The sequence below is a fragment of the Neovison vison genome, chromosome 7 (genome assembly GCF_020171115.1).
Source record: "Neovison vison isolate M4711 chromosome 7, ASM_NN_V1, whole genome shotgun sequence".
Classification (NCBI taxonomy): Eukaryota; Metazoa; Chordata; class Mammalia; order Carnivora; family Mustelidae; genus Neogale; species Neogale vison.
The window spans coordinates 18,723,131-18,749,558 of NC_058097.1; the positions used below are offsets into that span (position 1 = coordinate 18,723,131).

Genomic DNA, 26,428 nt, shown 5'->3' on the forward strand with positions numbered 1-26,428 from the left:
GGAACTGTGTCGCTGGAGACAAGCTACTACCACCCCTGAGCTTTAGTCTGCCCTTCTGAAAAATGGGAACAATAATACCTTCTTCAATTATCTTGCTCAGTGCCTAGAGTGCGTAAGAGTTCAGTACCAAAGCGACAATTCTTAGAAAGTCAGTGTTTTACTTAAGCTTAAAATTAGCCTTCACACTTGAATTGCAAATTGGTCCCTAATTAATGCCCGTCAGAGCAAAAATCTGTACTCAACCTGACTTGACGATTAGAAAGAGATTGCAAAATCTTTTCAGCAGAGAAGCAACTAACGTTGCTTACGGAGGGTCTACAATGTGCTAGCGCCCCTCTACGGTCAGGACGGTGGATCCAGAACTTACATCGGGAGTTACAAATATTTATCGTGTCTGTTCTGCAGACCTCGTGCTGAGCGACCCCTCATTCATTCTTTCACTCCCGCAGCACTCCGTCTGGCTTCAGTTCTGGTTTGTTGCAAGGCTCCCAGGGAGGGGATCCAGACCCTTAGCTTCCCTCTAACCCTACCCACCCGGGACCTAGCACCGCTCGCAGCAGGGGGTCGCACAGCACTTCTTGGTCTTCACCGGGAAGTCTCCCAGCCTACTGCAGAGGATCCCACTCTCTCCAGAAGAGAAACTAAGGCAGCGCCCTGGGAAAGCAACTCTGTGCAGTCTGGGTTCACTCTGATGCTCCCTCAGCCCTCATTCCTCTCCGCCCTCACGACCCCCTCACTCGCACGCGAGGATGGCAGGATTTGGAACGGGTCCTTGCGGCCCCAGCGCACAGGCAGGTGAGGGCGGGGTCTGAGGAGACGGCGCCCCGCCCCGCCCCGCCCTCCCGAGCCCCGCCCCCCGAGGCCCCAGAGGCGCGGGCCCTCGCCCCCTTCTCGCCGCAGCCGCGGAGCGCCGCCGAGCGGCCGGCGGGTGGGCACTCGCTCCGCCTCCTCCCGGCCCGCCGCGCCGGCTCCCGCCTCCTTCCCTCTCCGCCTGCTCCCGCCTCCCTCCCTTTCCGCTGCCGAGGCGGCGGGAGCCGAGCCCGAGCGGACCGAGCCGCGGCTGCAGCCGGGCGGCGGGCGCAGAGGAGGCGGCGGCGGCGGCGGGGCGGGCCGCGGGCGGTCAGGCAGGCGGCGGCGGCGATGCGGCGGCCCCGCTGAGCCCGCCAGCTCCGGGCGCCGGGGGCCGGCCGCGCGAGGCGGCCCGGGGCCGGGCGGCAGCATGCGGAGCGGCGAGGAGCTAGACGGCTTCGAGGGCGAGGCCTCGAGCACCTCCATGATCTCGGGCGCCAGCAGCCCGTACCAGCCCACCACCGAGCCGGTGAGCCAGCGCCGCGGGCTGGCCGGCCTGCGCTGCGACCCCGACTACCTGCGCGGCGCGCTCGGCTGCCTCAAGGTCGCCCAAGTGGTAGGTGCCGGGCGGGGCCCCAGGTGCGGGCGGGCGGCCTAGCTGGGCGCTTTCCCTCCCCGCTCCCGCTTCGGGGGCGCAGGCCCGGCCGGCCGCCGCCGCGCACCAGCGTCCCGGGGCCAGACTCCAGTCCTTCGCGCCCCCTCTTCCTCTCGGGGTCCTGGGCCACCCTCCCCCCTTCCCTGGGGACCGTGCCCTCAACAGCCCCGCACTTCACCTGTGCGCCTCCTACTCGAACACCTGCCCCCCTCCCCCGGGCCTCCCTGTTCACTCCCGCCTTCGCCGTCGCGAGCCTTTTTCATTTTTGGGCTTCGTGGTCAACAACGAAGTCCAGCGCGGAGGTCATGCTGTCCCCTGAGTGACTACTGGTCACAGCAATTTGTGGCAGGTTTTCGGGGCCCGCACAACCTCCACCTCCCCTGAAGGCCCTTCTCTGTGTCTGCTTCCACCACTGGGGATTGTGGCTTTATTTCCTGCGCCGCACCTAGCCCAGTGCGGGGCATAGGGTAGACACTCAACAGATGGGCTGAATGGAGGCATGTAGCCTAGATGCAGTGGGGGGTGCCCAGATCGGTCCCTCAGAGTCTCCAGTTTATAATGCGGAGGTTTGATTTCCCCTGATTAACCTAGAAGACCCAACCAGCATCCTTGAAGCCTCTGTCCCGGCTGGGTGGCTGGCATTGCCCAATTGGTGCCCAGAGTTAAATCCTCGAGGAGGGCAGCCAGTGTTGGAGGCAACAGCAACAGAACTTTCCGTCAGACTTGTCGCTCATTTCTCAGAGTTCTTATTTTCCGCTTCCAGGGTATTTAGGGCAGGGGCCTGCCAGCCCTGCTCCTCTTTATGGTTTTGTAACAGGCCTCACTGGGTAGTTGCTTACCTCTCTTGTGGACAAGGCATGCTCCAGTTCAGGAAAAAAGTGTGTCCCCACCTTCCGTGTCACAGGTAGGCCTTCCTCTGAGTCCCCACAACGAAACTTTATAGCCTTCTCAGCTAGAGAAGCCATTTGCTTGGAGCTGCAATGTATGTACATTTTGTTTCTTCCAAGCTCTGGGCTTATGCTTACTTGAGTACATAGATAAACATCCCTTAGGAGTAATACAAAATGTGGATACCCTTCAAGTAAAGGTCTCAGTATTTGTAAATTGCAGAATCTGAGACTGTTTTCTCTCTCTCCTGCTTGTTCTGCTGATGGCCAGGGGATATTTTTGAAGGGTTCTAAAGAAAGACGAATGGAATAGGTTATCCCTCCCTAGAATTTTAAACTGACCTTATCCGGTAAGCTGGAATGTTCTCAGGGATATGTTGGTTCTGTAGTTAGGCACTGCTGTTAGCAAGGAGAATGGAGGAGGTGGGGGAGGGAGGAGGGTGGTGCCTTTTAAGAGGCAGCTAGCCAATGTTTGAGTACAGCCCGATGATCAGAAATGAGTAAAGAAAAGAGCAGGGCGTGAACTTGGACCCAGGTGGAAAATAGGACCTTCTTACCTACCTTCCTTTATTTATTCCGTGGACTTTTGAAAGTAAAGAGAAATTGCCACTCAAAGGATCTATGTAAAAGAATGAAAATAAGTAGTTTGTATAAAGCTCTAATTGCCTTCTCAGCGCTGGAACTTTGTCACTGAAGGCCAGAAATGGAAACCGGTGGTGGTGTTTGTCATGGCCTTTTGGTAAGGTGCTGTTTTGTTGTAGAAATTTGCTTTTCATGTGGAAAAACGTGCGGGCCCAGTCCCTAAAATCTCACGTAATTCTGCCATTTGTCTCATGTTTGAATTTAAACGCAAGAGGATGTGTGGGTGAGTGAAAGAAAGGGACCTGCTGGAAGGCTATGGTAGCTTGAAACAGCCTCCCATGTATGTGGCTTCTCGGTCTTGCTCTCAAGTCAGGGAGACAGGGACCTGTCAGGGGACAGGGACCTTCACAAAGCTCGGAGAAATTGGCTTCTAGGTTTAAGAAGTCCTTATGAAGATATTTTAAAGATGTTACAAAGTTCAGAATCCCATCAGGAAATATGCATAAGTTTTAATTCTTACATTAGAGCTTATATTATGGTTAATGTATTGTTTTGAGAAGAATCTGACTCTTTCATTTTAGTTTTTCATGGATTTTTTTTTTTTTTTTTGGTTTGTGACCTTCTTGTAACCTGTAGCGATCCTTGGTACTCCCAAGTGTGGTCCACAGAACAGCCACGTTGCCAGCATCACAGAGCTTGTTGGAAATGCAGGATCAGAGAGCTTACCCAGGACCTTCTGAATCATAATCTGCAGTTTAACAGGATTCCCCCGGTGATTCACATACACTTTAAGTTTCAGACTTTTTTTTTTTTTTTAAGATTTTAAAAATTTATTTGAAAGAGAGTGGGAAGAGAGACAGAATGAGCAGGGGGAGAGGGAGAAGCGGACCAGGCTCCCTGCTGAGAGGAACCAGGTGTGGGCCTGAATCCCAGGACCCCAGGATCACGACCTGAGCGAAGGCAGATAGACTGAGCCACCCAGACATCCCTCTCTGTCATTTTAATATTAAAGGGTCACATTGGTGTTAGCAATCAGTTCCTTTTTGTTTGTTTGTTTCTTTTTAAAGATTTAATTTATTTACTTGACAGAGATCACAGGCAGGCAGAGAGGCAGGCATGGGGGGGGGAGAGCAGGCTCTCCTCTGAGTAAAGAGCCTGATGTGGGGCTTGATCCCAGGACACCCCGAGATCATGACCTGAGCTGAAAGCCGAGGCTTAACCCACTGAGCCACCCAGGTGCCCTGCAATCAGTTCTCTACCAGAACTCAACCTGAGGGCTGAGGGTTTTTTTTGTTTTGTTTTGTTTTTTAAGATTTTATTTATTTGACACAAAGAGAGAGATCACAAGTAGGCAGAGAGGCAGGCAAGAGAGAGAGGGGAAAGCAAGCTCCCCGCTGAGCGGAGAGCCCAATTTGGGCTCTGATCCCAGGACCCTGAGATCATGACCTGAGCCGAAGGCAGAGGCTTTAACCCACTGAGCTACCCAGGCGCCCCAGGGCTGAGGTTTTATTGTTAAAACAGGCCTGTGCCTCTTAAAAGTATTAAGAGAATGAGGTGATGTAGAAATTAGCACCTACGATTTTAGGTGCTTAGTTAAGAAAAGTTAGATACCACTTAGTATCTAGTGTATTCTTAGTGTAAGAAAAGATAGATACCACTGTTGCTAATTAATAAATATTTCCTGTCTTTAAAGAAACTTGGTGAAGTTGCCATCCCCAAATTACAATTCTATGTTTGAATTAAAGATAGTTTACTTCATAGTGATTTCTTTCTTTCTTTATTTTTAAGTTTTATTTATTTATTTTAGAGAGAGAGAGAGCACGAATGGAGGGGAGGGTCAGACGAAGAGGGAGAGAGAGAAGCAGACTTCCCCAGTGAGCTTGGAGCCTGAAGCAATCTCAGGACCTTGAGATCCTGACCTGAGCCGAAATCAAGAGTCAGTTGCGTAACCAACTGAGCCACCCAGGTGCCCCAGCTTCCTAGTGATTTATTTTTATTTTTTTATTTTTTAAGATTATTTATTTATTTATTTGAGAGAGAGACAGTGAGAGAGAGCATGAGCGAGGAGAAGGTCAGAGAGCGAAGCCGACTCCCCATGGAGCTGGGAGCCCGATGTGGGACTCGATCCCGGGACTCCAGGATCACGCCCTGAGCCGAAGGCAGTCGTCCAACCAACTGAGCCACCCAGGCGTATTTTTTTTTTAAAAGATTTTATTTATTTATTTGACAGAGATCACACATAGAGAGGCAGGCAGAGAGAGAGAGGAAAGCAGACTCCCTGCTGAGCAGAGAGCCCGATGCGGGACTCCATCCCAGGACCCTGAGACCATGACCTGAGCCGAAGGCAGAGGCTTAACCTGGCTTAACCTACTGAGCCACTCAGGTGCCCCTAGTATTTCAGTTCTAAAAAGATTTCTGAGGAAGCTCTTTCACCTCAGATCCTTTTCTTAAGCCTCTCCCATGGCTTATCGACTTTCTGACATTGCATTGCCATTATTTCAGAACTTTTTATAAGCAAAGTTGGGTGATATGAGGTGTTTAAAATCAGATTTTAGTTCTACTGATCTTGAAATCTCTTAACCCCATCCTTGGCTTGGCTTCCTCAATAGTATAATGTGGTCAGTAGTGACGAAGCCTTTTAGGAATTTTAAGAACTCAGAAGTCCGTGTGTGAAAGGTGCTTTCTTAGGTAATTCAAAGGCAAATGTGAGTATTTACATTTCAGGGTGGAGTAATAACATATCTATATTTGTTGGAAACCTTGTCTGCTTTTTATCTCAAGCCAATTGGGCACAGCCCCTTCTCGTGCTGACTGGGGGGCGGGGGTAGGGGGGTGGCGATGTGATAGGGCCTTAGGGTGAATGAAGTAGTGGATTTTGCTGCATTGTACTCTCGGATCTACCTTAGTGGCTCCTTGTAAAACAATCTCACTTTCATTTAGGAATTTAACTTATCTTTGGAAGTTGTCTTCCTGGCCGGAGACTTAAAACCAAATTAATTCTACCAGAAAAGCAAAGTTAAAACTACTCTTCCCTTTTATGGTGTTCAAAATAGTAAATTATCCTCCCAGACCTCAGGAAAGTGTTAAGTACACATCCACTTTATAAAGCCAGACAAAGACAGTTCAAGAAAAGAATACTCCAAACCAGCCGTTCTCATGAACACAGATTCAAAAATCCTCCACAAAATACTAGGAAATCAAATCCAGGGATAGTATATAAAAAGACTAGTATACCACCACCAATTGGGACTTATCCCAGGAATAAAAGCCTGGTTCAGTTTTCCAAAATCAATAGATGTAATCCACCATATGAACAGCTTAAATAACAAAAAACACATGATTATGTCAATGGATGAAGGAAAAAAATTTAACAGAATTCAACATTCATTCATACCGGATAAATGCAGCCAACAAACTAGGAAGAGAAGGGAACTTCCTTAACCCAAAAATGGTCATTTACCAAAAATCTACAGCTGACATACTTAGTGGTGAAAATGAAAGCTTTCCCCCTGTGATGAAACCAGTGATCTCTACTCTCCCCACAGATACTCCGCATTGTACTGGTATTGCTAGCCAGTGCAGGAAAAATAAATGGAAGGCATACAGACTGGAAAGAAAGAACACCCGTAGGACGCCTGGGTGGCTCAGTTATTAAGCGACTGCCGCTCAGGTCATGATCCCAGGGTCCTGGGATTGAGCGCCGCATTGGGCTCCCTGCTCAGCAGAAAGTTTGTTTCTCCCTCTGCCACTCCCCCTGCTTGTGTTCCCTCTCTCGATGTCTCTCTCTTCAAATAAGTAAATAAAATCTTAAAAAAAAAAAAAAGGAAAGAACAACTGTCTCTCTGCAGATGTCTGTGTAGACTATCCCATGGGAATCTCTAGATAAAGCTCATAAGCTCACAAAAATCAGTATTTCTGTATCCTCACAATAAAAGCAGTAAATTGTCAGAAACGGGGAAAAAACAAACCAAAAAACTTGACAGTTACAACAGCTCTTAGGTATAAATCAGATGAAATATGTACAGGATGCACACTGAAAATTTCAGAACACTGAAGAAAGAAATTAAAGACAGCCTAAGTAAGTGGACAGATTTACTATGTTCATGGTTTAGAAGACTCATTATGTTTTGTTTTTGTTTTTTAAAGATTTTATTTACTTGACAGAGAGTGAGCACAAGTAGCGGGAGCAGCAGGTAGAGGGAGAGGGAGAAGCAGGCTTCTGGCCGACTGTGATCCTGATACCGGGCTCCATCCCAGGACCCTGGGATCATGACCTAAGCCGAAAGCAGCTGCTTAACCTCTAATGACCGAGCTACCCAGGTGCCCCATAGAAGACTCAGTATAGGTTTAATACTCTACACAAATTAATTTATAGGTTTAACACAATCCCAAAATTCCTGCAAGATTTTTTTAGGTGGAGACAAACTGATTCTAAAGATTTGTTTGTTTGTTTGTTTTAAGAATTTTATTTTTTTTTTAAGTTACCTCTGCACCCAGTGTGGGACTCAAACCCACTGCCTCAGAATCGAGAGTAGCATACTGTACCGACTGAGCCAGCCGGGTCCCCCTCATACTAAAATTTAGATGGAAAGTCAAATTAGCCAGGCAAACAGATGGTGAAGATTGGTGGGAGAGTATTTAGGGGACAGGGAACAACGTAACATCAAGTCACCTTTGGTTAGGGATGCACGTGTGTGTGTGTGTGTGTGTGTGTGTGTGTGTGTGTGTGTATGCATGTGCAGGTGTGTGTGTTGGAGAGTAGAAAGATGGGGATGGGTTCTGAGAGTGAGATGTTTGGCCAGTTTCTTGTTCATGTCATGTAAACAGGTCTCTTGACTTACAATTGGGGTTGATGATAGTACTACCTGCGCTGATGAACATAGCAGACAAAATTCTGAGCAAAGTGCCTCCAGTATAACTCGTTACACCCCTGTTGGCACTATAGAATATCTCTAAAATGATACGAGCTGGTCGTGGCTGAAGGCCAGAGTAGAAGGGAGACCGAGTTTTATTGTATGACTTTTTATATTTGTTGAATTGGATGCCACATGCAAATATCTTCTATTCAAAAATTATTAAAATGTTAGCTGTTATTAGTTCTACATTAACATACATTAGCCTGAAAGCTGATGTACTGACCAAAACCTTTATTTATTTATTTAAAATATTTTTATTTATTTGTTTGAGAGAGAGATCACAAGCAGGCAGAGAGGCAGGCAGAGAGAAAGGAAACAGGCTCCCTGCTGAGCAGAGAGCCCGATGGGGGATACAATCCCAGGACCCTGAGATCATGACCTGAGCCAGAGGCAGAGGCTTAACCCACTGAGGCACCCAGGCATCCCAAAACCTTTATTTTTAAAAGATTTGATTTATTGGGGTACTTGGGTGGCTCAGTGGGTTACGGCCTCTGCTTGGCGAGGGGTCTGCTTCCTCCTCTCTCCTCTCTCTCTGCCTGCTTGTGATCTCTGTCTGTCAAATAAATAAATAAAATCTTAAAAAAATATATTTATTTTTTTGAGAGGGAGAGAGAGAGAGTAAAAATGAGGGAGCAAGAGCACAAGAGCAGGGGGAGAGAGAAGCAGACTCCCCACTGAGCGTGGAGCCCTTTTCGGGACTTGATACCATGACTCAATCCCTGGACCCTGGCTGGGATCATGACCTGAGCTGAAGGCAGATGTGTAACTGACTGAGCCACCCAGGTATCCCCTGACCATAACTTACTTTTAACTTGACTTTAACTTACTTTTACCTACTTTGTAATTTGGAGGCCCTCAGGGAGAATGATTTAGACAATACAGAACTGTTAAAGAAACTAAAAGCTTGAACATTTTTTCAGTAGCTTTTCCTGTTTAAAAAAAAAAAAGAAAAAGGAAGGAAGGATTCTGCATGATAGCAGGCACTTGATCTATTTAATGTATTTGCTAAAGGCAAAATTTCTTTCGTTTGAGAGGAATTTACCCTCATTCTATTAGTTGAAATGTCATATGGGTTTGTAACATGCTATAGCATGGTGACTGTTGTTAATAATCCTATATTACATATTTGAAAGTTGTAAGGGAGTCTATATTAATAGTTGTCATCACAAGAAAATAATTTTATAGCTGTGGATGATAACACATATTAACTAGAATTATTGTGGTGATCACTTCCCAGTATAAACAAATACTGAATCATTGTTGGACACCTGAAACTGATAAATTGTTAAATGTCAGTTATATCACCATTTAAAAAAACTTTAACAGGGGAACTTGGGTGGCTCAGTAGGTTAAAGCCTCAGCCTTCAGCTCAGGTCATGATCTCAGGGTCCAGGGATTGAGCCCAGCAGGGAGCCCGCTTCCCCTCTTTCTCTGCCTGCCTTTCTTCCTACTTGTGATCTCTGTCTTTGTCAAATAAATAAATAAAATCTTAAAAAAAAAAACTGTAAGAGATAGGAAATGAGGAAAAAAGAAATCTTAGTATGACAGAGCAAATGAAAAGATGTTTGGAGTTTTTCTTTCCCAAAGGCTTAATGGGATCATGATTTCCAATTTTTGGCTATTTAAGAAGAATGTTCAGTAAATGTCCTGCACTCTTCTTTTGATTTGTTACTACTTTTTGTTACATTTCAAGGAATGCTTTTATTAGATCAAGGACAATGCCATTAAATTTCTGAGCATTAAAGAATTGTGGTGCTGGTCAGCATTTCTGTACAATATGTCTGAAGGTCCCAGTTTATTCCAAGTCTGCAGTGTGCCTAACCTCAAGCACTTACAGTGGGGAACAGTGAGCTCCATAAAACTTTCTGGCTCCTCCAGGGTCACAGGGCAAAATCACTTCTTCCTTGACAGGCTTGGAGGAGGACCTTTTTTCCTAACTGGAAAGCAGGAAGAGCCTTTCCCAGGTCATGCATGGCCCTGCAGAGGATGCTGAGGGTAGACAGACCGGGAATGTATGCGCACTGCCCAGTCCGTGATGCCTCTCCCTCCTGGTAAAACGAATGTCTGCTTGGGTGCTCAAGAGAGGCCTGTTTCCAGCCTCGGGGGAGTTCCGAAGACACCTGAGATACAGCACATGCAGGGCCTGCCCCCTAAAGGGCTGAGGTCTGTGTGGCAGCTGAGGCTGATGGTTTTGGACGGTGGACCGGCTACCTCCACGAGCTCTTCGAGTAACCCACAGTGCCAGCATTTGGGCCTGACGCCCGCCGCTGCTGTCAGTTCCTCTGTCTCCTCATTGCTCGAAGTAGCTTCAGATCCTTTTGTAGGATGATGTCCGACTTCTATGGACAGTCCAGTTGTTAGTTGGAGAATAGAGCTGTACTCCAAGGCCCCTGACCGTGATCACAGATTCTGAATTTTCCCAGATGGTCCCCGTGTGCTGTGCTGTGTCATCAGATGATGCATAAGTACATCTGAAGTTAAAAAAAAATGATACAACTTTAAATTATGAAATATTCCAAGCATTGAAATTATAATGATTCATACAACAAGTACCCATGTACTCACAGTGTGTCCCGATATTGTTTGGAAAATGAGATTATCCCCCGGGGCGGGGGGCGAGAAGTGAAAAGCAGGGCTAGAGGAGCTGGGATCTGGATTCATTAGCGAGCTGGGACTCCAGAGAGCCCAGGGGGAAGGAGGATAGACCCGGAGAGGTAGAGAATGAGGGAACAAGGCACCCCCGGAGGAGGGCATGGCCTCAGCCTTGTGTGTGGTGGCGGAAAGCCAATTTAAACTTTCAAAGGCCCCCGTTCAAAGTGGTCCAGGACTGGGAGCAGGCCTGCAGCTGGCTGAAGAAGGGACAGATGAGTGGAAGGGGACGGGATTTAGAGAGCAACACCTCCTTTGGGAAATCTTGCTTTATTTTTAAGCAGTTGAACTTCTTGATGGGGAGGATTCTTGGTGTGGAAGATTCTCACTTGAAGTGAGGTCCGATGTTCATGGTGGTCTTGTCTCCAGTCATTAAATGGTGGGGTCCATCCCTGGTTTTCAGAGTGGGGTCCTCTGGGAGCCCTAGAGTTTATTAATGCAGAAATAATGAGATTGAGAGACCGTGGTGCAAGGTGCATTCTATTTCCAAAAGTCCAGTGTAGCTACATTAACTAGTAATCAGGCCACTTTCTTTTTTGGCTGGAATTTTAACGGTACTGATGATTTTATGTTGATCAGAAGCTTTGACTGACGTTTTGAGTAACACACTCCTGCCTTAGAGTCTTTGCATTTGAGATTTGTTCTTGTGTCCTCCACTCCCTGCCCCCTTCCTCCAAAATGTCACTTGGCTCTGTTCTTCAGCACCGTTGTTCTTCTGTTCTGCTCCAGAGAGACCATCCCTGACCCCCCTGTGTTGATCCCCATCCCCACGCTTGATCCCCTCTTCCTGCTTCCTTTTTCTTCATAGTTTTTACCACCAGACTAGAACCTCAGCTCGATGAGAGCAGACGTGTCGTGTGTTAAGTTTCCTGCTATGTCCCTGGGGTCTAAAACGGTGCCTGGCCATAATAAGGCCCTAGGCAGCCAGTTGAATATGCATCTCTGTTTAATAAAAGAGAGAAAAATAAAGGAGGATTACTTAAGGGAGCTTATAAAGTCAAACTGTTGGAAAACATAGGATCTTGGAGGGAAAAATAACCTATATTTGTGTACTTAGAAATAAGCTTCTGGACTCAGTTCTGAGTGGAAAATATTGGGGAGAAAAGTATGGAAACAAAATGCCACTGTAATTCTTCTTTTCTTTTTTTAAACTGTGAGTTTTAGAAGGGTATCTACTGCTACTAGGAAACAGAAGCTTTTGCTTAGAAGGCAGATTTTTGTAAAAGGAGGGGAAACCATAAGAGGCCTCGCCAAGCTTTTTGCTTGGGAAAGTGTAAGATGAAAACCAGGGATTCTCCGATTATTGTCGAAGTTGTCTGCTTTCTGATTAACATGTTAAGAGAGAGGATCGCTCAGGATCTGCCAGGCTGGCATCTTTGAGAGCCCTCAGAGCAGACGCTTAACATGTATAAAGAAAAAGTCGCAACCAGGATTGAGGCTGAGGGTCCTAGTGGTTGTCTTTATAAAGACTTTTGGAAATAAAAGAACAGCAGTTTATGGGGCCTGGGAAGGGAGACCTCGATCTTCTGGAGGCTGGAGGGGGCTGGAAGGAAATACAGGAACCCAGAATTTTGTCTCTGAGCACTTCAAATAACTGGCTAAATTTGGGAATTATATGGGTTAATAAACACTTAAAATGTTCAGAGTTCAATCAGATGTGGATAGTTTTGGATGGCTTCTTTTTTACCACTACAGTTTGATGGCTGGCACAGTGGAAGCCTTCATTTTTGTGGTTTCCCGTTGATCCCAGTGCCAGCTATGAAAAAAACAGTTTAAGGCTAAAAGATTTTTGTGCCAATAAACAAAACAAAACAAAACAACAACAACCCAAGCCCCAGGAGCAAGGGCTGTCCCAGCGGTGGTAGTTGCTGCTTTAGCTCGCGTGGTTGGTCTCAACCGTTTTTGGTCCAAACCCCGTACGTGTGTGTCCTTTAAGAGTTGGCTGAATGACTTGAGCGTTAGATCAAGATCAGAAGCTAAATGGTAAAGGTTCTAACGTATTCTTCCGTTTAAAAAAAAATCTGTACGTGTTTGAAACTCTCCGCTGGGTCAGCTGCTGTTACACACGAACAGGACAAAAATCCTTGCCTCGGATGGGCGCTTGGTTGGCTTGGGAGTGAGGGCGTGGTGTGCGCTGGAAAAGCACACAAACCATTGTTCCCACCAGAGCCAGGGGTGCTCTCTTAGGGGCCGGGGACGGCTTGGCAAGGAAGCCCTTGCCCTTGGGAACGGGGCCGTCCCATGTCGAGTGGTGAACAGCCAGTGGCTGGCGTAAGGCGTGGTGTGTCCCGTGGAGGAGAAACACACCAGGTGCTGGGAGTTGGGGGACAGGAAAGCGAAGAGGGCTAAACCCAGGCAGAGTTGTGAGAAGGGAGGAGGACCCAGGTTGAAAAGGGCCTGATTTGTGAGGCCGGTGAATTTGGATTTTTCTGGAAGACACGGGGAGCCGTTGGAGCTGAGGCTGCCTGGAATGTGGGTAGTACGAACTGAGATACGCGTTAAGTACTAAATACACACTAGATGATGAAGCCGTGACCGGAAGAGAAAGAATGTAAAATATCTCAGTTTTTCATATTAGTCACATGTCGAAATAATACTTTGGATATAATTGGGTAAATATACTCGGAAAATTCTGTTTCTTTTTACTTCTTAAAAGTCTGGCTACTAAAAAAATATAAAATCCCTTACGTGGTTCTCATGTTTCTCTTGCCTGTTGCTGGGTTAAAGGGGGCGAGGAGGGGTGGTTTTGAGGTGGATGCGATGAGAACAGCCCGCTGACAGGAGGCGTGGAGTAATTCAGGTGAGAGCTGGAGACCCAGCTGGTCTGCTGGCAGTGGTAGTGGAAAGGATGTGACAAATGCGATTTATAGGTGGCGGTTAGGTTTTATTATAGTCCTTGTTTTTATTTTACATTATATTCAACTCACTCTCAGCCAGAAAACTACTGAAGCTGACATTTATTGTGCCTCTACTATGTGCCAGACTGCGGAGTGTGACACACGTGTTCTCTGATGTAATGCCCGCAGCCGTCCTCTGAGGCAGATGCTTTCTAGAGGAGAAAACAGGCTCTTTGGTATCACTAACTCGCCCATGGTCCCCACGGCTACGAGGTGGGGAGCCCGGCAGCCAGCCTGCAGAGACCACGCCCGGGACCCCCTTACGGGGGTTTCTATAACCACGAGGCAGGTTTTGAGCCTTGCTCCAACGACCTGTGTCTTTTCCTGTCCTGTGGGAACTTAGACGATTTCAGTTTCCCCTCTTCATCTCGCCCTGCTCCTGGTAGGTCTGCCAGCCTCGAGAGCCCTTCCGGCTCCCAAAAGTTCCACAGCGAAGGGGTCACATATGTCAGAGTCTGGAGAGGTGCTGGTTTCATTGTAAAGGGGAGCCTCTCAGTCCTTCTCTTCTGGCTCCTTGGATTGCCAGTGAAATTTAAGAATTTCTAGATCAGAGCCAGTGAAAGTCTTGAGGAAGCTGGAGGCTGCCGGCTGGTGGAAGAGGGGCAGAGAGGTGAAAATTGAGGCTTGATTGTCCTGTTCCCCTTGAGCCAGCACCTCAAAGTATGTGGGTTTGAAGGAACTGTTGACCTCTGGAACCTGTTTTTCCCTTTGTAGAACAGCTACTGCACAATATTGGCCTCCATTTGGACTTTAGCTTGTTTATGGGCCTTACAAGATTGTTTTTAAAGGATAAAGTCAGAACTCTCGTACAAATACAAAAAATTTTATTAATTAATGATGGGATTAGTAAGATTAAACTTGTAAGATTACAATGTGTTGGAAGGAGAAGTCAAGACATTTGCACAGAAAGAGTATGTGTGCATCCCCCCCCCCCCGCAACACACACAGATACACACTGACCATGAAATGAATTTCCAATACATGCCACTTTGGCTTTAAGGAGGGTCACTTGTCTCTCCACCAGAAGATTAATTTGCCTGTCTACAGACAAGAATCATTTGCACTGCTTATCAGTTTCGTACAACTTAACAGAGTTGCAGAATATCTCAAAGGTCATAAAAGGCACAAATCCCACAGAATCAGGTAACTTGGAAAGTTATGTTCTAACAAGGCCCCTTCTTGTATTAAAGGTACTCAATAACCCTTTTTGGTCCATTTCAAAATCTTTGAGAGTTTATTCTGAGATGTGGGCTATCTGGAGAGAGGCCCCTGTGGGCTGCGTTTTCATGCGTGTTAGGCCCTCCCAGTTTCATTTGTGCCTTTCATTTGTCCTCTGCTCCTCCCGCTGTGCTGTTGGGTGGCTGGAAGAGGCCCGCCATGGCTTTCTGTACCCCAGTCTGGATTTCTCTGTTGTTTTCTTGCTTCTCCCTGGTCACTTTTCCTTCCCAGACACTTAGGGCCATGGTCTCAGCCTGGTCTTCAGGGGCCTGAGTCAGGCCAGAAGGGCAGGGAGTACAGGTAAGAGAACCACCAGCCGCCTCGGGGTTGGCGTGAGGTTGAACGGGAAGGGCCTCGCGTGGAACCTGGCCGAACGAAGGAAGTGCCTGCTGAGTGCTGCTGTTACCCTTCTCGCCCATGGGTCCTGGCTCCTCCGGCTGGGTCTGTTTCATTTCAGGGTCTGTTGACCTAGATCAGGCGTTTCCTCCTGGCTGGAAGCTCCGCGTTCTCCCGCAGTAACACACGGACCCTGCAAGGGCGCTGCAGCCCTTTGCCCAGCCAGAAGGTACCCTGGCAAGGAGTGGGCTGGGGTGAGGCAGGGTCATCCTCTTCCCTCTTTGCTCTCCCCCAGCCTTCTTCCTCTGGTCCTGCCAGGCCCGTCCTGGGTTTTTTTGGTTCCAGTTTGTGTCCTGGGATGGAACACCAGCTTACACTCCGTGTGGCCCTCCCTCTCTGGACTCCCTCCCTCGCTTCCTTCCTCTCCTTTCTCTCTCTCTCTCTCTCTTTTTTTTTTTTTTTTTTAATTATTTATTTATTTATTTGACAGACAAAGATCACAAGTAGGCAGAGAGGCAGGCAGAGAGAGAAAGGGAAGCAGTCTCCCCGTTGAGCAGAGAGCCTGACGCAGGGCTCGATCCTAGGGCCCTGGGATCACGACCTGAGCCAAAGACAGAGGCTTTAACCCACTGAGCCACCCAGGGGCCCCTCTTTCTTTTAAAACAATGTACTTATTTGAGGAAAAGAGTGTGCATGAGCAGCAGGAGCAGAGGCAGAGGGAGAGTGAATTTCAAACAGACTTGGTGAGCTCAGCACAGAGCCCAAGGCAAGGCTTAGTCTCATGACCCTGAAATCACAACCTGAACTGAAACCAAGAGTTGGACACTTAACCAACTGTGCCACCCAGCTGCCCTTCTGGCTATTTTTTTTTTTTTTAAGATTTTTATTTATTTATTTGACAGACAGAGATCACAAGTAGGCAGAGAGGCAGGCAGAGAGAGAGAGAGAGGAAGGGAAGCAGGCTCCCTGTTGAGCAGAGAGCCCGACGCAGGGCTGATCCCAGGATCCTGAGACCATGACCTGAGCCGAAGGCAGAGGCTTAACCCACTGAGCCACCCAGGCACCCACCCCCCCCACTTCTGGCTTTTTAAAAATTTATTTAAAATTTATTTTTTCAAGTGTTATTTATTGAAGTAATCGCTGTACTCAGGGAGAGGGGCTCAAACTCACAACCCAGAGTGGGCTGGGGTGAGGCAAGCCCCTCTGACTGAGCCAGCCGGGCGCCCCTGGATTTTCTGGCTTCCTGAATAGATTCGGGTATACTTACAGTTAATTGTCCTAAGGCCGTAAACACCTGCAAGGCAGAGACCCAGTTTGCTCCTGTTCAGTTTTCACAGGAGCAAACACTTGGCTGCTGGGTAAGCACTTCCTGTTCATCCAAGTTCAGTTTGATCTATTAGCGAGTCTAGAACCAGCCCCAGATCCAGGAAGAAAAGAAAAACAGCTAATTCACGTTGAGGATAGGTCTTCACCTGCTGTACAAAATCCCATATATTGGGTAGCTTTAATAATAATAGTTTTGTTGCTCACAGTTTTGGAGGCTGGGCCAAGGTCAGGGTCCCTGCAAGGTAAGCGTCATTCTGAGGTCACTTCTCTTGGCTTGCCATTGACAGTCGTCTTGCCGAGTGCTCACACGGCCTCTTCCTGCATGCAAGGAGAGAGGCATTTCTCTCCCTCTTTTTTTTTTTTTTTTTTTTTCCCCCTATTTCTCTTCTCTTCTTACAAGGGCACTAACCTCATCTCACCAGCTCTGTCCTTAGGACTTCATCCAACCCTAATTACCTCCCGAAGGCCCCATCGCCAGATACCATCATTAGCATATGAATTGGAGAGGGGGGATAGACTTAAGTCTGTAGCCAGGTGAGATCATGGTATAAATCAATTGTGGAGGTCCAAGTTGGCTCAAGAGATTCAGAAAATTCTTGAGATTCAGAAACTCTCAGAATTTTGGGTGCCTGGGTAGCTCAGTCGATAAGCATCTGCCTTTGGCTCATGTTATGATCCCAGGGTCCTGGGATCAAGCCCTGCATGGGGTTGGTCTCTGCTCAGCAGGGACCCTGCTTCTCCCTCTCCCACTCCCCTAGCTTGTGTTCCCTCTCTCACTGTCTTTCTCTGTCAAATGAATAAAATCTTAAAAAAAAAAAAAGTCAGAATTTTATACTAGGAGGAAACTTGAAGCCATTCATGTATGCCCCTCCTTTGTTTTATGGGTAATGAATCTGACCCCTAAACAAGCTGTGACTTGCCTGTGGCCCTGGACCCTGAGATTCAGGCTGGAATTCTTAGTTGCTTCTCTTCTGTGAAGACAGCTGTGGAATAGCTCTCTGAATTCAGATCATCTTTCTTACCCTTTAATGATTATGGGGAGAGAGGATGAGTAGTAAATATCCTTGGGTGCTTCCTAGGGCATTACTGTAGTAAAGACCATATAGAACAGATCAGGTCTTTGGTTGCGATGTCAGGCGGTAAGTGCAGTTGTCTAACCAGTCCAGGCAGGGGGCCCAAGTGAGCATCCTGGGGCCGCCAGTTGACTTGGGGGCCCTAAAGTTTGGATTATAACAGAACCCAAATGTTGGTAGAAATAAAGTTGCCTTTTTGTCCCTTCGTCTCTCTGATAATAAATTGAGATCAATATAATTTGCCAGCAGGTTGGTCTGTCTTCTTGTAGAGTACGGTTTGGGAGCTGAAACTGGGAACACAGACCCCATTTGTCCCAGGGAAGTAGATCCGGATGGCTCTCTGCACTGTCCCGACACAGCATGGTGACGGTGGAGGGGGTCTGAGGCCATTACAGGGATGGCGGTGCCCAGGCTGGTGCCGGTGGGCCGGCTGGGGAGACACTACAGATGCCGCGTCTGCACCGGATGCTTTGGGAAAGCTTCAGCTGTTGGGGTGCGACTTTGGGGTCCCCAGGGGTTGCCACTCTGATTAGATGAGTGAGACCCACAAAGAGTGACCAGTTGCCAGTTGGAGGGAAGCCTGCGGGTATCCTGTATGGTCAGTGTTTTGTGCAGCCCCTCCTTTTTGTCTGCTTCCACAGAATTCTCTAGGAGCCCTGCAGTTCTTTTTTGTTTTTTGATGGACTGTAAAATCTACCATTGTGTCTCAGGCCAGATCAGTAAATATGAAAACAAAGTTAAAAAAAAATTTTTTGATTCTACCTGTTTGTAACGGTAAACTTCTTTCTTTTCCTTTCTTCCTTCCTTTTTCCAGTTCATTTATTTGAGAGAGAAAGAGAGTCTGTCCCAAGCACACTCCGTGCTGAGCACAGAGCCAGACACGGGGCTTGATCCCACAACCGTAAGATCACGCCCTGAGCAGACGCCAAGAGTCGGTCCCTTCACCGACTGCAGTAGAAAACATCTTACTACTGGACACACAGATGATTAGGGTCCGCCAGCTACGGGATTTAGCCGGAGTGGTTCGGCAGTGTTAGTGTCCCTCTAGGACACTAGAGAGTCTTCATCGTCCTGCTGTGTCCAGAGCTACTTTGCACAGTTGGGCAGGTTGTGTGCTGCACAACAGGTCTGACTGGGAGGGTGAGGGGGTGCTGAGGTCCAGCCTGCACGCTGCTCTTGGCCCGGCACATGGCTGTTGCTGGGCTGTGTCCACTGGGAGGAAGGGTTGCCTCCTCCACTTGGTCAGCCCGGGTGTGTGTGTGTGTGCCATTTTTAACTCACTGTTCTCTTACCGAGCCAGGCCCACCCAGACTGGGCTCCGTCTCTAACCGGCACAGAGGTACGGATGCGGCAGCTTGTGTCTTTGGTACTTAATTGGGAAACATACTGGCAACACGGCTTAGCTAAGATATTAAGCTAGGTAGGAAAGTGTATTTTTAAATAGGACCAAATAAAGCAAAAAAACCGTAAACTTGGAATTTAATTTTCCAGATAGAGTATTTTAAACAGATTTATTTTGAATTAACAAGCATGTGTGTGTGCCGGGCCTCCCAGCACCTTATGTGGGCCTCTATGGGGTGTGCGGATGACGCAACTGAATGAAGACAGGTACAGGAGTAATTCGCTGACTCACTTGGACAAGAGCTCCCATGTCATTGAAATTAAGAGCTTTCAGTCCTGCTCAGAGGATCTGTCGGACACTTGATGGCATGTGATGGGTCAGGGGGTTGGTGCAGATAACTGGTTGGGACTTCCCCCCCTAGGGAATCCTGTTGGGGGGTGTGCACTGGGCCGCCTATGTGACCAGCTGGGTGGGCTGCTCCCGAGGGTGAGCCCATCCCTGCGGCCTTGGTCAGCTCTTAGTTCTTTGGGGTTTGCTGCGGGACAGGTAAGCCAGGCCTTGGGGGGAGCCCTGGGAGGGCCAAGCCGTAAGGCCTCACGAATCTTGGGAGTTTAACTTGAGCGGAGTGTATGGGACTAAGCGTTTCTTTCTCGCTGCCCAGTCAAGGGCCTCCCTTGGCTCCTAGGCTACAGAGGGCCCGTGTCCTCTCTTCGTAGAATGGACTGTGGACTAACCACGTCTGAAAGAGGACTGGGCTCTGCCCAGATTCATGCTGGTCCCATTCTAACCTGAGGCTGCCAAGTGCTTCATCCTCTGCCACTGGGGCTGCTTGGGGATGGATAATCTTGGACTTGTATCTGGCAGGAGCTTATGAGCATGGACTAACTTGGCCTGAGGACTTGGGGGCAAAAACTTGGCGGGGGTCAGGGGCCATGACCCCCACGGTGGAGGGCGGCATCTGGCGCTGTGTCTGTCTCACAGAGCCAAGGACCCGCGAGAATCCCCGGAGCAGGTCTGGTCCAGGACCTGAGAGGAAGTTGAAGGTAGTTTTCCTAATAAAAGTGAATGCTCTGGTTGCTTCCAAGAAGAGAAGACTGGCTGAAGAAAACACTGTTTTTAAAGTAAGGAGACTGCAGGGGCGCCTGGGTGGCTCAGTGGGTTAAGCCACTGCCTTCGGCTCAGGTCATGATCTCAGAGTCCTGGGATCGAGCCCCGCATCGGGCTCTCTGTTCAGCAGGGAGCCTGCTTCCTCCTCTCTCTCTGCCTGCCTCTCTGCCTGCTTGTGATCTCCGTCTGTCAAATAAATAAATAAAATCTTTAAAAAAAAAAAAATAAAGTAAGGAGACTGCAGGGAAGAGTCTGTGAAAACCCTTGTTGCCTCGCTCGCTCGCAGAGGGAAACACCATTTTGGGCTGTAAGGAATGCCGGAGTGAGAGGCCCTATGGAACAAACGCATTTCGCTGTTCAACGGCAGCCCATGAGTACGGGACAACACTCGACTCTGCAGGGTGACACCTCGGTGTTTTCTGGAAATGATTGCATCACCCCAAGAATAGCCCTTAAAGGTCAGAAGAAGCATGAAAGAACGCTTAGGAAAGTGCAGTCGTGTTGTTTTCTGATAAAGCTATAGCTGTACATGTTAGAAGTATATTCTGAGAGGTTATTTATTTTATGGTATTTATTCTTTAAACTCTATACCCACCATGGGGCTTGAACTCATGACCGTGAGATCAAGAGTCATGTGCTTCAGTGACTGAGCCAGCCAGGCGCCCCAAGTCTGATAGGCTGTGCAAAATGTTTATCCCAGGTCTGTCTGCTCTCTTGGCCACCAGCTGACTGAATTACAGGCAGCGTCTGATTGGCCTGATTCCCACTGACTTTATTTGGGTGGTGTTTTCCCAGCCAGGCCAGATTAGAGGTGCCTGGCCAGCCTGTGGACTGGCTGCCCTAGGGTCAGGCGTCCACCCCTATCGTGCATTCAGGGTCCTGAGCGTGACACCCCTGTGCAAGGAGCAGCCTGGGATCACTTGTAGAGGAGGGGAGAGGGATGGATTAGTTAGCTCTCTGAGGTATCAGTGAGCAGGGACAGATCTTTTCCTATGAGACTACTGTTAACTCTCCATCACACGCCTTCCTTCAGCTCTCCTTCTTCATACCTCTTCCAAATTTCGTGATCTCCCCCTGGGTCCACTCCCCTGCCTTTTTCCCATGTCAGGATCCATTCTGCTTGCTCACCATCACTCATGGGCCTCCCTCCATCTGAACACCATTATCACTGGCCTGATTTCTTCTCCCTTCTTCATATACAAATACCAGAGAAGGCATTTCTCTTGAGAAGGCTGCTTCTTTTTTTTTTTTTTTTCTTAAATATTTTATTTATTTATTTGTCAAAGAAAGAGACAGCCAGAGAGGGAACACAAGCAAGGGGAGTGGAAACTGGAGAAGCAGGCTTTGCACTGAGCAGATAGCCTGATGTGGGGTTCGATCCCAGAACCCTGGGATCATGACCTGAGCTGAAGGCAGATGCTTAACGACTGGGCCACCCAGTGCCCAATGACTGAGCCACCCAGGTGCCCCTTGAGAAGCCTTCTATATTTCTGTTCTTCATTCTCCAGCCACCCATCTGATAAAGTGTCTTTTGGGATCTGGTACTATGTGCGGCTTACAAAGCTCCTTTATGTCAAGAAGCACACAATGTTAAGTCATATGTAATAGATCTGTAATATAAATACCACATTTTTAACTTGATTTCTGTTTTCCAAAGTGGAAAAAACTTACTTTCTTATTTTAAAGGTATTTTGTATTTGTTGTTTTATTTTTTTTATATTTTTATTTTTAAAGATTTTATTTGTTTGTCAGAGAAAGAGGGAGAAAGAGCGAGCACAGGCAGACAGAATGGCAGGCAAAGGCAGAGGGAGAAGCAGGCTCCCTGCCGAGCAAGGAGCCGGATATGGGGGATCATGACCTGAGCTCAAGGCAGCTGCTTAACCAACTGAGCCACCCAGGCATCCCTGTATTTGTTGTTTTTTAAAAAAAAGATCAGGGGCGCCTGAGTGGCTCAGTTCATTAAGCATCTGCCTTTGGCTCAGGTCATGAATCAGGGGTCCTGGGATCGAGCCCCATGTTGGGTTCCCTGCTCAGCAGTGAGTTTACTTCTCCTTTGCCCACTGCCCCCCCTCCCCTGCTTGTGCTCTCTTTCTCAAATACATGCAATCTTTTTAAAAACACATAAATAAAATTTAAGAAGATCAGATATAAAAAAATGAGCAAAAGAAGTAAAAGTCACCAGTACTCTATTCTCAGTCAGTTATAAAGAATTTCCATTAGCGGGTATATATTGTAGAAATGGGATACTATACATGCAGCTCTGTAACTTGCTTTTGGATATATTTATAATTCCAAAAAATATCCTGTTTGAATTTTTTTTTTTAAAGATTTTATTTATTTATTTGACAGAGAGATCACAAGTAGGCAGAGAGGCAGGCAGAGAGAGAGAGGAGGAAGCAGGCTCCCTGCTGAGCAGAGAGCCCAATGTGAGACTCGATCCCAGGACCCTGAGATCATGACCTGAGCCGAAGGCAGAGGTTTTAACCACTGAGCCACCCAGGCGCCCCTCTTGAAATTATTTTTGTTTCATTTAATGACTGAATGGCAAGATTGAAGGCTTTTACTCTGTATTTGAATCTGGAAGAACAGCATTTAAAGGCTAATTTAGAATTTGTCATATTATGGTTTTGAACTAAATCAGCAAGAAAATATTTAATTAGGGAGCACACACCATTTTCTTAGCGCATAAGAAAACTGACAGAAGTTGAGCTCTGGAGATCTGGCCACATGCCAAGGATTTTGGTGGTCTCCACGTGTTCTGTTTTTTTTGTTTTTTTTTTTTTAAAAGATTTTATTTATTTATTTGTAAGAGAGAGAGGAGCGAGAGTGAGCACAGGCAGACAGAGTGACAGGCAGAGGCAGAGGGAGAAGCAGGCTCCCTGCCAAGCAAGGAGCCCGATGTGGGACTCAATCCCAGGACGCTGGGATCATGACCTGAGCTGAAGGCAGCTGCTTAACCAACTGAGCCACCCAGGCGTCCCGTGTTCTGTTTTTTCAATTAAAATACACTGAAATGAACTTTCTTGGTGTACAGTTCTGTGATTTTTTAAAAACAGATACATACATTGACGTAACCACTGCTGTAATTAGGGCACAACGGTGTCACCAGCCCGCAAAAGTTTCATGCTCCTTGCAGTCACACCCAGCCCTCCACAGCCATTCATCTGTCCCGCATCACTGTACTTCCGTCTTTTCCAAAATGCCATAGAAGTGGAATCACCAAGTATGCCACCTTTTGAAACTGTCACTCAGGGTAATACACTCGAGATGTGTTCATGTTGTGTTTGTTATTATTTTTATTTATTTGAGAGAGAAAGAGAGAGAGAGAACACAAGCAGGGGAGTGGCAGGCAGAGGGAGAAGCAGGCTCCCTGCTGAGCAAGGTGCCCGATCCGGGACTCGATTCCAGGACCCTGGGATCATGACCTGAGCCAAAGGCAGGTGCTTAATGACTGAGCCATCCAGGCGCCCCTCATCTTGTATTTGAATCATAGTTCATTCCGTGAACAGTTTTCCATTGTAGGTATGTTACCACAGTTTCTTTATTCATTTATGTGTTGAAGGACATTTGAGTTGTCAGTTTTTAGTGATTATGAATGGAGCTGCTGTAAACATTCATAGACGGTTTTTGTGTGCACATAGGTTTTTATTTCGCTGGGGTTGGTACCTGGGAGTGGAATTGCTGATCATATGTTAAGTGTGTGTTTAACTGTCTAAGAAACAACCATGGGGTTATCTCGAGTAACTGTATCATTTTGCCCTCTCTGGGCGATGAGGAGTGTTCCAGTTGCTCTGTATTCTGGCCAGCACCTCCCCCCTTTTTCTTTTAAGCCAGTGTGATAGATGTGTTGTGATCTTTTATGGTGGTTTTAATTTACATTTCCCTAAATGGCTAATGATGACAAGCATCTTGGGTTTTTTTGTGATCTGTATATTCTTTTCGGTGAAAAATCTGTTCAGGTCTTAACGCCCATTTTTAACTGGACGCTTTCTTTTCTTTCTTTCTTTCTTTTTTTTTTTTTTCTAAAGATTTTATTCATTTATTTGACAGAGAGAGAGAGAGAGCACAAGCAGGGGGAGCAGCAGAGGGAGAGGGAGAAGCAGGCTTCTGCCAAGCAGGGAGCCCGATGCAGGGGTGCGATCTCGGGACGCTGGGATTATGACCTGAGCTGAAGGCAGACGCTTAACTCATTGATGCTTAACCACTGCCCAGGTGTCCCGACAATGTATTTTCTTTTGAATTTTGAGAATTCTTTATATACTTTAGATAGAAGACCTTTGTTAGATACATGACTTGTAAATATTTTAACTCATTGTTTTCTTTTCATTCTCTTAACAGTGCCTTTTGCAGAACAAGTTTTTAGTTTTGATGAGACTTGGTTTGTCAGTTGTTTCTCATGGATTGTGCTTCAGGTGTCCTATCTAAGAATTAATCTTAGGTCATGAAGATTTTTTCCATTGTTCTAAGAAATAGTTTCATGTTTTACATTTAGATCTATAATCCCTTTTGAGTTAGTTTTTATGCCAGGTGAAAAATGTAGATTGACGTTCATCTATGTGCCTATTGGTATAAAGCTGTTCAAATACTGTCTGTTGAAAGGGCTGTTCTTTGTCCTTGAACTGCCTTCCCACCTTTGTCAAAAATCAATTGCTCTGTTTTGTTTCTGGGCTCTTGGCACAGTTCCATTGATCTGTGTGTGCATCCTTGCATCAATATTATGGTTTCTTGTTTACTGTAGCTTTGTAGTAATTCTTTTTCTTTTCTTTTCTTTCTTTTTTTTTTTTTTCAAGATTTTATTTATTTGAGAGCGAGAGAACAAGAGCGCAAGAGCACTAGAGTGAGCACAGGTTTGGGGGAGGGGCCGCGGGAGAGGGAGAAACAGATTCCTCTCTGAGCAGGGAGCCTGATGTGATCCTGGGGCTCCATCCCAGGACCTCAGGATCGCAACCTGAGCTGAAAGCAGATGCTTAAGTGACTGAGCCATGCAGGCATCCCTATAGTAATTCTTACATCAGGTAGTGTGGATCCTCTGCCTTAGTTCTTTTTCAAAATCGTTGTCACTATTTTAGTTCTATATAAATTTTATAATCAACTTGTTTCTATCTATTAAAAAAAATATTGCTGGGATTTTGGGATGGTGTTAAATGTACAGATGAATTTGTGGAGAATGGGCATTGTCACTATTTTGAACCTTCCAGTCCATGGATGCAGTCTGTCTGTCCACTTATTTAGGTCACCTTTGATTGCTTTCTTCGTAGTTTCATAGTTTTCAGTATGTGGATCCTGCATACAATCTGTTAGATTCCTGTGTAAGTGCTTCATTCTTTTCAGCTCTTGTAACTGATACAGATTTTTGTTGCTGTTGTTTTAATCTTGGTTTCTGGTGATAAATTGCTAGGATACAGAAATATGATTGACTTGTGTGTGTTGACCTTGGACCTTACAACTGTGCTAGCTCACTCAGTTGTAGGAACGTCTTGAGAGATTCCCATGGGATGGTCTGCATAGACAGTCATGCCATCTGCACATAGGGACAGTTGTTCTTTCTTTCCAGTCTGTATGCCTTCTATTTATTTTTCCTGCACTGGCTAGCAATACCAGCACAATGTTGAGTATGCGTGGTGAGAGTAGAGATTGTTGCTTCGGTCCCCGAAGCATTCATTTTCACCACTAAGCATGTTAACTGTAGATTTTGAGTAGATGCTCTTTTTTTGGGTTGAGGAAGTTCCCTTCTCTTCCTGGTTTGCTGGCAGTGTTTCTCATGAATGAATGTTGAATTATGTGAAATGTTTTTCTGCAGCCATTGACATAATCATGTGTTTTTTGTTATTTAAGCTGTTAATATGATGGATTACATCTGTTGATTTTTGAAAATTGAACCAGTCGTTTATTCTTGGATTAAGTCACAATTGGTTGTGATGTACTATTCTTTTTACAAATTGCTGGATTTGATTTCCTAGTATTTTGCTAAGGATTTTTGTGTCTCTGTTCATGAGGAATAGAGGTCTAGTTATCTTTCCTTGAACTGTCTTTGACTGTTATCAAGGTAATGCCGGCCTTGTAAAATGAGTTGGGAAGTATTCCTTCCTCTTCTATTTGCTGGGAGAGATTTTTGTCGAGTTCGCATTCTGTTTTTGACGTTTGGTAGAATTTGACGGTGAAATCATCTGGGCCTGGAGTTTCATTTTTTAGAAGATTTTTAAACTACTAATCCAATTTATTTTATGGATATTAGACTATTTAAGTTCTCTTTTACTTCCTGGATGAGGTTTGGTAGTTTGTGGCTTTCCTGAAATGGGTTCCCTGTCACTGTCAGGCTTTGTGTATTGATTTGTTTGTTGTATTTCTGTATTACTCATTTAGTGTTTGTGGGGGTTCAGAGGTATATCTTCTTTTTTAATTCATGGTAGTTGGTAGATTTTGTCCTCATTTTCCTCCCTGTATCCATCTGGCTAATGAACTAAACCAGTTCTTTTTGTTTCAGTGGTATTTCCCTGTTTTTCATTTTAGTGATTTTTTTTTTTTTAAGATTTTATTTATTTATTTGAGAGAGAGAGACAGTGAGAGAGAGCACGAGCGAGGAGAAGGTCAGAGAGCGAAGCAGACTCCCCATGGAGCTGGGAGCCTGATGTGGGACTCGATCTCGGGACT

At 46.5% G+C, this 26,428-nt stretch overlaps 1 protein-coding gene across 1 annotated transcript in view; it reads left to right on the plus strand.

The window, feature by feature from the left end:
• Positions 1–1,178: 1,178 nt before the first annotated feature.
• CMTM4 (CKLF like MARVEL transmembrane domain containing 4) overlaps positions 1,179–26,428 on the plus strand; it is a 67,828-nt gene continuing 42,578 nt past the window's right edge. The window contains exon 1 of the mRNA XM_044256009.1: positions 1,179–1,405. Within this exon, the coding sequence (XP_044111944.1) occupies positions 1,220–1,405 (186 nt within the window). The 5' untranslated portion in view covers positions 1,179–1,219. The remainder of the gene's footprint in view (positions 1,406–26,428) is intronic.